The 10,247-nt window shown below is 38.7% G+C and overlaps 1 protein-coding gene across 3 annotated transcripts in view; it reads right to left on the bottom strand.

The window, feature by feature from the left end:
• Positions 1-110: 110 nt before the first annotated feature.
• Positions 111-10,247, bottom strand: part of rad50 (RAD50 homolog, double strand break repair protein) — a 53,517-nt gene continuing 43,380 nt past the window's right edge. For all 3 annotated transcript variants that reach the window (XM_084387580.1, XM_084387581.1, XM_084387579.1), the window contains exons 21-26: positions 9,941-10,068; positions 8,960-9,184; positions 1,456-1,541; positions 1,156-1,298; positions 905-1,038; positions 111-767 (exon numbers count right to left, since the gene is read on the bottom strand). In XM_084387580.1, the coding sequence (XP_084243706.1) occupies positions 581-767; positions 905-1,038; positions 1,156-1,298; positions 1,456-1,541; positions 8,960-9,184; positions 9,941-10,068 (903 nt within the window). In that variant the 3' untranslated portion in view covers positions 111-580. The remainder of the gene's footprint in view (positions 768-904; positions 1,039-1,155; positions 1,299-1,455; positions 1,542-8,959; positions 9,185-9,940; positions 10,069-10,247) is intronic.

Genomic DNA, 10,247 nt, shown 5'->3' with positions numbered 1-10,247 from the left:
ATGTTGTTTCCACATTTATTTATCATATTGATGTAATGTGAAAATATATTGATGATTACAAATTTTAATGTTAGGGACAATTACTCGTGATTAATTACAGAAGCCTTAACTACTTTTTTTATAATTTTTTTAATCAATTAACAGCCCTAATCCAAATATTTTTGATGCCACAATTACAGATCATGACGTGAGGTCACAAATAATTAGATCATGATTCAGAAATTAGAACAAGAAAATATGTTTTTAATATTTCAGAAGGCGGCAACTAAATGTACAAACTAATATTAGTAAAGTTGAATCACATTGTGCCTTTCATGAAACAGAACAAATTTGTGTGTAAATTTTACGCAAAACCATTCTTATGTAAATTGTTGCATTTAATTTAACTCGACATTAATGCATGTATGGTTATGTGGACAATTTACTGCTCTGTGCTTAGATTTGGCCCAGATTTGGTACATGGAGACTGATATGCCTTATGTTTAGATCATGCTAATCAGCGGTCTAATAAATTGAACTTTGATTCTGTCACCTCTGAATATAGACTAACAGTCTTTCTTCTCTCATCTGATCTGAGGCATCAGTGCAGGTAGGAGTTGAGTGTGTTGATACTACACTTTGTGATTTCTGAGCACTGATCCTGGTTCTTCCTGATCCTGTAGAAATGCTCCACATAGTTGGATCGTCCCAGGAGCTCGACAAAATCCTCGTCGTGAGTGATAACAAGCAGCTGGAAGTTGCGCTGACGAGAACGACTCTTGATTATCCTGCAAAGAAACCAATGGCACATCTTTTAGTTAGTGAAAGGGTAAAAAGGCAAATAAAAATGTTGTTTTGTAATGTTGCTCTTGCTGTAAATAAATTGTGTTTCCTGTTTAAAGACAAAAAAAAAAAAAAGACTCACTCCACCAGTGCATGTGCCAAGGACTCTATATTCTCTCTGTCTAAATTGGTGGTGGGCTCATCCAGCGCCAGAATCCCACAGTTCAGACAGAACGTCTCAGCCAGAGCCAATCGTATTATGAGGGAGGCGAGAACCTACAGACAAACATGCAGAAAACATTTAAATGGGAACCTTGGGTGATTCTAAGAGACTTTTTTTTTTTTTTTCACTGGAGTGATAGAGAAACAAGATATACGTAGATGCTTTTTGACCTTTTGTCCAGCACTGCAACGTCCCCGCATGTCCAAAGCCGTGTCTCCTTTGACCATTACCACTCTATAGTTGTAAGTCCTTCTTTTCAGGCCGGCAGAGGCGTTCTCATCCACATCAGAGCGAATCTCTACGTACTCAATGTCTGTGGGAGATGAGGAGACGTACTCATGGTAAAAGGTCACTATATATAGTAAGTCTCAAACAATCAAACAAAGATTTGACACCTTATCAAGCAGGACAAAAGATTCATGAAAACAAAGCCATAATTGCAGACAAACATTTGTGTGTAAAAGGCAGACCTTGTCCCCTGTATGTGCTCCGCCATAAATCTCTGATGATTTTATTAATCTCCTCCATCTTCATGCTGTGAAACTTCATTATTGTTCTGCAATAAAAAATAGCTTCATGAATATTCATATATACTAGGGATGCACAATACATCTGTACCATATCTTTTTTTTTTTTATTGGTATCCGTCGATATTGGTTATTTAATTGTGCATGCTAGCCTTGCTGCAGTATTCTGTGTTACAGGTGTTACTCAGTGTTACACAGTGTTTGACCGTACACTGATTACGTTACTTGGCCACCAAGGCACCTCACTCTCTGTCATTTTGCATTTTTATTTAAATAAAAAACATTTATTTCAGTTGGACAACAGATGCTACAATTGTAACCTGAAAGCATCTTCTCTGCTCCATACAGCACAAACTGCAGAGTGGCAGGAGTCAGATTTCACTGATCTCGAATCTACCTTTTCTGTCAAAGATGCTAGAAAAGGCAGTATCTTCACAACTATGTTCCTTTTTAGAAAGAAATGCTATCGGCGAGGATTTTCAGTCAGGATTTAGACCGTACCATAGTACTGAGACAGCTCTCATCAGAGTCACAAATGATTTGCTCTTATCATCCGATCGTGGTTGTTCTCTATTAGTGTTACTTGATTTTAGTGCAGCATTTGATACCATTGACCACAACATTCTTTTAAATAGACTCGAAAATTATGTTGGCATTAGTGGAATTTCATTAGCATGGTATCATACTTATCTGACCGTTATCAGTTTGTAGCAGCAAATGAAGAGATGTCTTATCGATCACAAGTTCAGTATGGCGTACCACAAGGCTCAGTACTAGGACCGCTGCTGTTCACTCTGTACATGCTACCCTTAGGAGATATCATTAGGAAACATGGAATTAGCTTCCACTGTTATGCTGATGATACTCAGCTCTATATTTCTTCACGCCCTGACGAAACTTACCAATTCACAAAATTAACAGAATGCATAGCTGATGACTAGTAATTTCCTACTACTTAATTCTGAAAAAAACAGAGATTCTAATTATTGGATAAAAAAACGTCCTCACGTAATAACCTAGAATACTGTCTAACACTTGATGGCTGCTCTGTCAAGTCTTCGTCGTCGGTTAGGAACCTGGGTGTGCTCTTTGATACCAATCTTTCATTTGAAAGTCACGTTTCTAGTATCTGTAAAACAGCATTTTTCCATCTTAAAAATATATCTAAATTACGACAAATGCTCTCAATGACAAATGCGGAACAGTTAGTTCATGCGTTCATGACATCAAGGCTAGATTATTGTAATACTCTACTGGGTGGTTGCCCTGCACGCTTAATAAACAACCTACAGCTAGTCCAAAATGCAGCAGCTCGAGTTCTTACCAGAACCAGGAAGTATGACCATATTAGCCCTGTTCTGTCAGCACTGCATTGGCTCCCTATTAAACATTGCATACATTTTAAAATATTGCTGATTACTTACAAAGAACTAAGTGGTTTAGCTCCCCAGTACTTGAGCGAGCTCTTAACGCATCGACTGCTGGCAGTAGATCCTTTTCATATTTAGCACCAAAACTTTGGAACAGTCTTCCTAACATTGTCCGGGAAGCAGACACACTCTGTCAGTTCAAATCTAGACTAAAAACACATCTCTTTAAAAACACACCTAGCATACACATAACACATTATAGACTTCTATAATTCAATGTTAGGCTGCATAGATTAGGTCAGCCGGAACCCGGGAACACTTCCCATAAATCCTGATGTACTTGTTAGGTCATTAGAAGGATGGCATCTACGCTAATATTAGTCTCTCTGTTTATCCCGAGGTTTACCGCAGTCCGTTGGATCCAGGCCGTATCCAGATCTGATGAAGGACCTGCGCCTGGACACGACGACAACGCAGTCCTGAAGTCTCAACTAGTCTCTCCCCTGTGAAGGCTTCCTTCCCTTCCCTGTACCTCTGTACAGATAAAACTTTGTCAGGATAATTCCGGTTCACGTGGCTACGCGGAAGCGATAAAAAAATTCAAGGCTTGTACCTTGGAACCTATTTCATGGTTTGTGTTCTCGAGCCACCCGGCACTGTTTTGTGCAAATGGGCGGCTGGATCGCATTGATGGTTTTCTGTCAGAACGCTGTCGTGTTAGCGACCCCCAAGTTAATAACTAATGATCGTTGCAACAGAAGAGAATCAATCAAAACTAACTTTAGCTGGACAATAACTTTATTGTAGAGCTGCTGTAAAGCCAAAACAATCTCTGTTATGTTAATTTCCTATTATCACTCTAAAGCTGCTTTGAAACAATCTATATTGTTAAAAGCGCTATATAAATGAAGGTGACTTGACTTGACTTGAGGATTTGGTGCGCAACAGATCCTAAGTGTCATTGACAAATATCTTGTAAAATGTGCTGCTGCTCCCTATACACATCGTGAATTCAAAATGAAAATCTACACACTCCATCGATCAGGGTTAGAAGAGCTGTTCCCAAACATATAACTAGATATATGCTAGAAACATAATGATCACTGCAATAATGATTAATGACCAAGTCATAGGCTTTTTATTTTCCTATTTAAATTCAAACATCAACTTTTTTTCAGGCCGGGCAGTAATGTAATGTAATGTAATGTAATGTACACACACACAACTATAACAACTGTTCATTTTTGTGGGAAGCAAAGCCATTCTACAATATTCTCCTTTATTCCAAAGCATTAAGTGATATTTTACAGTGAAGTAGCTCACCGTATTGGTGAAAAAGGCAGCTAAAAAGGCTCGCCACAAAACGAAACCTCTTCAATCATTGCTTCACTGTGGTAGAGATGTATTTACAGGTATTATTATATTTTTCACCAGATTTTTGAAGACACCACTCTGGATTTCACAAAATGTAAGAAAATACTGTAATTTTGACCATTAGGTTGTTTTCTCACCCATTTATTAGAATTGATATTAGGCGAAATCTTGCATCTCAACATGGTGTGTCATATCAGATTACCACACTTCCTCTACTCTTCTGCACAGTCAGCAATGATGGTATCATGGTGAGAAGAACGGGTCAGCTGGTTTGATGTGTGGCTCAATATTTCATTAGAAGAAAACTGCTTTACCAGCCTACACCCAATCAACGGCCTAGAAAGCAGAATACTATGGACAGCTGTCTGTGTAAAGTCTCCATTTGATCAGCTATAGAGAATATAAGTGACGTCACATGCATAAAACCCAATTCTCAGCCTTGGCAAGTTTCCAATCAATCTACTGAAGTACTTGGCATTTATAAAGACTTATAGCAGTTAGGTTTGGTTTTTCGTACCAGTGGTTGACCAACATGGGGTTTCCAATGACCACTGGTACGAAAGAATGGTTCTAGAATATTCAGTAGATATTTATCAGATATTTTGGATTGCTGGAATCCTCAAAATGTAAACCCCAGCTATATATATCAGAAGGAAAGAATGTTTTCTGTGCGTTTGCCTCCTAATGCCAGGGTCAGTGCCACTAGGAGGCCTGCGGGGACCAGGCCCTTCATTAAATTAGTTTCCCTCACTCCTAAATCCTCATGTGATGTACAACATACTTGTGCTTAAATACATTTTTGATAGTATTTGAACTAATAAAATGAATTATGGAAAATAAATAAATAGAACCTTTTCTTCTTTTCGGTGTGGCAATGTGCAATTTACCCTATACGTCACTGATCTATATAAGTGGTGCAACCATAAAGCTGCCTCTCAATCAGCTCGCGAGTATCACATTTACTTCTTTTTCGTGGCTTTTTGTGCTTTAATGGCCAAATACATACACAATTGTCAAAATGCCCGTCTTGCTATTCAGGTAAATACGGTCAGTCTTGGAACCCAAATAGGTGAGAGAAAACGCATGTTGTGTAACAGTATATTGGATCCGTGCATAAGCCCTTAAGTGTCAGCAGCCTAATAAACCTGCTGCTGTCATGTTAATCATGCATTACATTTTTACAATGGAAACTATCCAGTGTTATTTTACATACAATTACTTACATTTTTGTAGTATTTCTTACCAGAATGCTACTGTTAGACCCACCTGAAAAACTTAAATCCATGTTTATTTCATTTGTCTTTTTATTCTATTGTACTTATTTTTGATCTATCATTTGCAATTTGTTTATTTATTCTTATTTTATTACTGACTGTTTACTTGTATTTTTTTGTAAATGCAGTTCAACAATTCAAATAAAAAGACTCCCTGTGCTGTGTGTAAGCTATTACACAAAACTACCCAAATTATCAAACAATTATGAGAACAAATTATCTGTGGTGGTAGTATATGGCAGTTTTCCCTGTGGTATCAAAAACGGTATTGGATATTTTTCAAGGTATTGTATTGAATTCCAGTACCATGACACATTACTATATGGTATATTTTGTTATTGATTAATCAGCAATTATCAGTAGTATCAATGTATTACAAGTTTAGGTAATAAAAGAAAAAGTTTTCTTGCTTGCTGATCAATACATATTAAAGGTGCTCTAAGCTATGTTGGGTGACGTCACTTCTTGTTGACGTTCAAAGTATTGTCAAACAAAACGGAGGCTAGCTCGACCCTCCCTCCTCTTCATCCTTCATTTTTCTTGCCGTTTGTGGAGCCTGGGCTGTCTACAGATACCGCGTTTTTTTACAGTGTGTTCAGGGGACAGGCAGCTAGCGTGTTGTCGTGTTGGCCCCATCAGACCAGGACCTTCAGCATACACTGGGACGGTTTGCAGCCGAGTGTGAAGCGGCTGGGATGAGAGTCAGCACCTTCAAATCCGAGGCCATGGTTCTCAGTCGGAAGAGGGTGGCTTGCCCACTTCAGGTTGGTGGAGAGTTCCGGCCTCAAATGGAGGAGTTCAAGTATCTTGGGTCACGAGTGAGGGAAGGATGGAACGGGAGATTGACAGACAGATGGTGCAGCTTCTGCAGTAATGCGGTCAATGTACCGGTCTGTCGTGGTAAAGAAAGAGCTGAGCTGCAAGGCGAAGCTCTCGATTTACCAGTCAATCTACATTCCTACTCTCACCTATGGTCATGAGCTGTGGGTCATGACCGAAAGGACAAGATCCAGGATACAGGCGGCCAAAATTAGCTTTCTCCGCAGGGTGGCTGGGCGATCCCTTAGAGATAGGGTGAGGAGCTCAGTCACTCGAGAGGAGCTCAGAGTAAAGCCGTTGTTCCTCCACATCGAGAGGGACCAGCTGAGGTGGCTCGGGCATCCCAGGAAGGTGTTCCGGGCGCGTCCCACCGGGAGGAGACCCCGGGGAAGAACGCCTCGGTGTCCCCCCCGGAAGAGCTGGAGGAAGTGTCTGGGGAGAGGGAAGTCTGGGCATCTCTGCTTTGACTGCTGCCCCCATGACCTGGCTCCGGATAAGCGGAAGATGATGATGATGATGATGATGATGATGATGACTTTACAGTAAGGTTTTATTAGTTAACAACACTAACTAATGAACTGCACTTCTACAGCATTTGTTAATCTTTGTTAATGTTAATTTCAACATTTACGAATACTATTAAAATCAAAAGTTGTATTTGTTAACATTAGTTAATGCACTGTGAGGTAACATTAACAAACAATGCACAGCTGTATTTTATATTTACAAATATTGTAACGAATGTATTGCTCATGGTTAGTTCATGTTAGTTAATAGATTAACTAATGTTAACAAATTAAACCTTATTGTAAAGTTTTACAAACTTATCTTCTTTTTTAGTGCGCAGAAAACATTAAAAGTAGTCGACAAACAAAATGGGGATAAAATCTCTTATTTTATGCAATATTTACTGAAATATCCAAATTTACTGAAGTTATTTTATTTTATTCAATGATAAGCCATATCCGGTGTTTGCTAGAAGCAGTGTGACAAACCCTGAAATAATCTGTTGTGGTAATAAGAGAGTTGCACAATTTGTCCTAAAAACTGCTATTTCTGGTGCAAACTGAATACAGTCTAAAATAGAGATTATGCAATAAATGTATGCAATAAATGCTGTTGATTTATTCATTTATTCACAATGGAGCAGTAATGAGTGACTAATAGACCACTATAGCTACTGTGTCTCAAGTACTGATATTCAATATTTGGAGTGAAATGACTATACTGACAACTATGATCTTTTATAAAGTAAAGAAAAGTCATTGACAATTGAAACTCGATATCTTAAAGAATAAGAATAAGAATAAGAAATTGAAGATTAACAGCTGAAAAGTCAGGATTACGCCTCTGCACTGTAGATAGGCTGATGACGGCAGAACGATTCAGACAACCACAGGCCTGCTGATGTAACTTCTGTGAAGACAGGACGATACCGATCTAAACCAACGATAATGATTTGTGACTTGCTCTGTGTATTCCTCAACAGAAACCAGCAACATCATTTTGACCACTATTTTTAATAATAATGCTCAATGCTTTATCATTATTGCTAAAATTGTAAATTTTTGCAGAACAGAGACCAATGAAAATGAGCTCAAATTTGGACGAGGCAAGTGAATGTAAATTGTACACAGATCTCGTAAACTACAACTGAGTGGTCAGTGCTTGTGCATCGAACCACTTAGCCAGGGTCTTCATGAGGGAGAGAATCAACATTGAAATATTATCTGAACCAGTATAGTTCCACAAGGACCTGAGTTTAGTGTTAGTAATAGTCCCACAATTGTGTGGAAAAATATCATATGCAAGTGTATTTGCCCATGTGACATCACAGACCCCGTAATATCCAAACAAACTGCTTTTGTAGCTCGGTTAAATGCTTTTGTTTTAATGAGGAGGATGTTTTAACAACTTCTAGGGTATTTTAATGGTAAAAAGACCTCTTATGTGTCAAAAGGTCAAGGAAAATTTGATTTCTCATGTTATGAGCCCTTTAAAGTACAATAACAATCAAAGGCATTTCCTGCAAATAAAATGATGCTTTCTTTATTACTTTTCTGCATTTTTACCTATGTTGTAGCTTACTCTAACTTTACTGGGTATTGCAGTGATCATTGTTTGCTCTTGTATGAAAAATTGCTTTCTATGTTTCTCTTACATAAAATACTTTGTATAATCTCATCTGCTGAACGATTTCTTAGTATTTTCTGAATGATTTCTTAGTATTTTCTGAATAAATAAACAAAAATGTGTATAGTGTGTAATATAGTGTTTTGGACAACATTTCTTACACATTACAAAATTATTTTACTTATATTATCAAGACCTAAACATGGCAAGATCACCATAGCAATGGTTGTAACATTTAGCATCTTTCTGTGGAATTCCTGTGATATTAAGCCCACCAGTTAGTGATGATTCAACTGCACCATTAGTGCTAAAAGTTGAGTCAGACTTCCTTCAGTCTAGGTCATCACACACATTGGCTGTTGCTGATTGTTGCTTCTTGTTCTCTGCCAAACCACATCAAAACCAAACCTACACACTCTGACAAAACGCTACTTGAAATTACCCTTCAGAAAACCCCCGATAGCGAAACCTACTTACTGGTCTAGAGCTTTATAGTAGATGTCCAGGTCCTTATTGGCCAACTCTGTTGTTCTCATGACAATCATTTTGTCTCTGTAGAGATCCTCAGCCCGGCTATATTGATCCTCATTGAGCTCTTTACGAAAACGGAGGATCTCGTCCTCGTAGCCTTTCTGCCGACCGACAGCCACACTGCGGTTCTTTTTCAGGTCATCCAACTTTCGCTCCACTTCTCGCCGCTCACTTGACAACAGAAGATACACTCTTTAAGATACACACTCATTTGAACTCTCACCCTTTGTGAACATTTAAAGCAGCGCTATGCAGTTTTGGCAATTTCTTCACTGTTTTCTCACAGGTTTTTCTATAGAGCTCCCCCTACAGCTTCGGAATAGATATTTGACAATACTATCGTCAAAACTCGTTGGCGACTCTCCCCCCTCCCATATTCTAACTCTGGTCATGTGCATTTGTTTTCAAAGAAGCCGGCGAACGCATGGAGCCATGTCCACTGAGGTGTGTATGATACACAGAAGGCCAGCATATAAATGTTTAGATAGTGTATGCGTGCAGTGCCGTAAAGCAATTCGTTACACGCGAGACCTGATATCACACGATACTTCCTGACGCTGAGGTCAGGCCCGCCGGCCCAAAGTTGCAAGGGTGTTTTTTCCGCTCACAGGTGCTAGGTGGGTGCAAGAAGACCACCATTCAACCCGAAAAAAGTCATATTACCATTCCAATGACTCCGAAGCTGTTCAGTTAAGGTAAATTAAGCTAAAAAAACCTGCATAGTTCCCCTTTAAACAAACTAGGTTTCATTAAAGTAGCGAGGAGCAAAATCTATGAGTTGGTGAGAGAGATTAATTTAGAGTTATGGTAACCAAAGAACATACTCAGCATATAAAGCCTTCTGAGCTTCAGAAAGTGTCAAACATCATCAGGACTTCCTAACTGGCACTTGGTAGCTGTATATAAGAGGTATAAGTGATCTCATACTTGCGCAACTGCACGACTTGCATGTTTCCCATCTCCTTAAGCAAAGCCTCACGTTTTCTAGACACCCCTTTCAGCTCCTCCACACGCTTCCGTAAGGTCAAGTTATCTTGTAGCCAGCGTTCATGAACCTGTTAAAAATCACAAAATCATATATCATTAAAATGAAAATGAATAGCTATATTGTATAATTAAATTATACTGTAATGCTAAATGCCTATAATTAATGGCTAAAATTGAGAAAAAATCTATTTCATAGAGACATCAATAGCAGTTTTGGTATCGGTGATATTGGCCTTCTTTCATCAAA

Source organism: Rutilus rutilus, assembly GCF_951802725.1.
Source record: "Rutilus rutilus genome assembly, chromosome: 18".
Taxonomy (NCBI): domain Eukaryota; kingdom Metazoa; phylum Chordata; class Actinopteri; order Cypriniformes; family Leuciscidae; genus Rutilus; species Rutilus rutilus.
The sequence above is the reverse complement of the archived record's forward strand: the minus strand, read 5'-3'. Positions and strand labels throughout refer to the sequence as shown.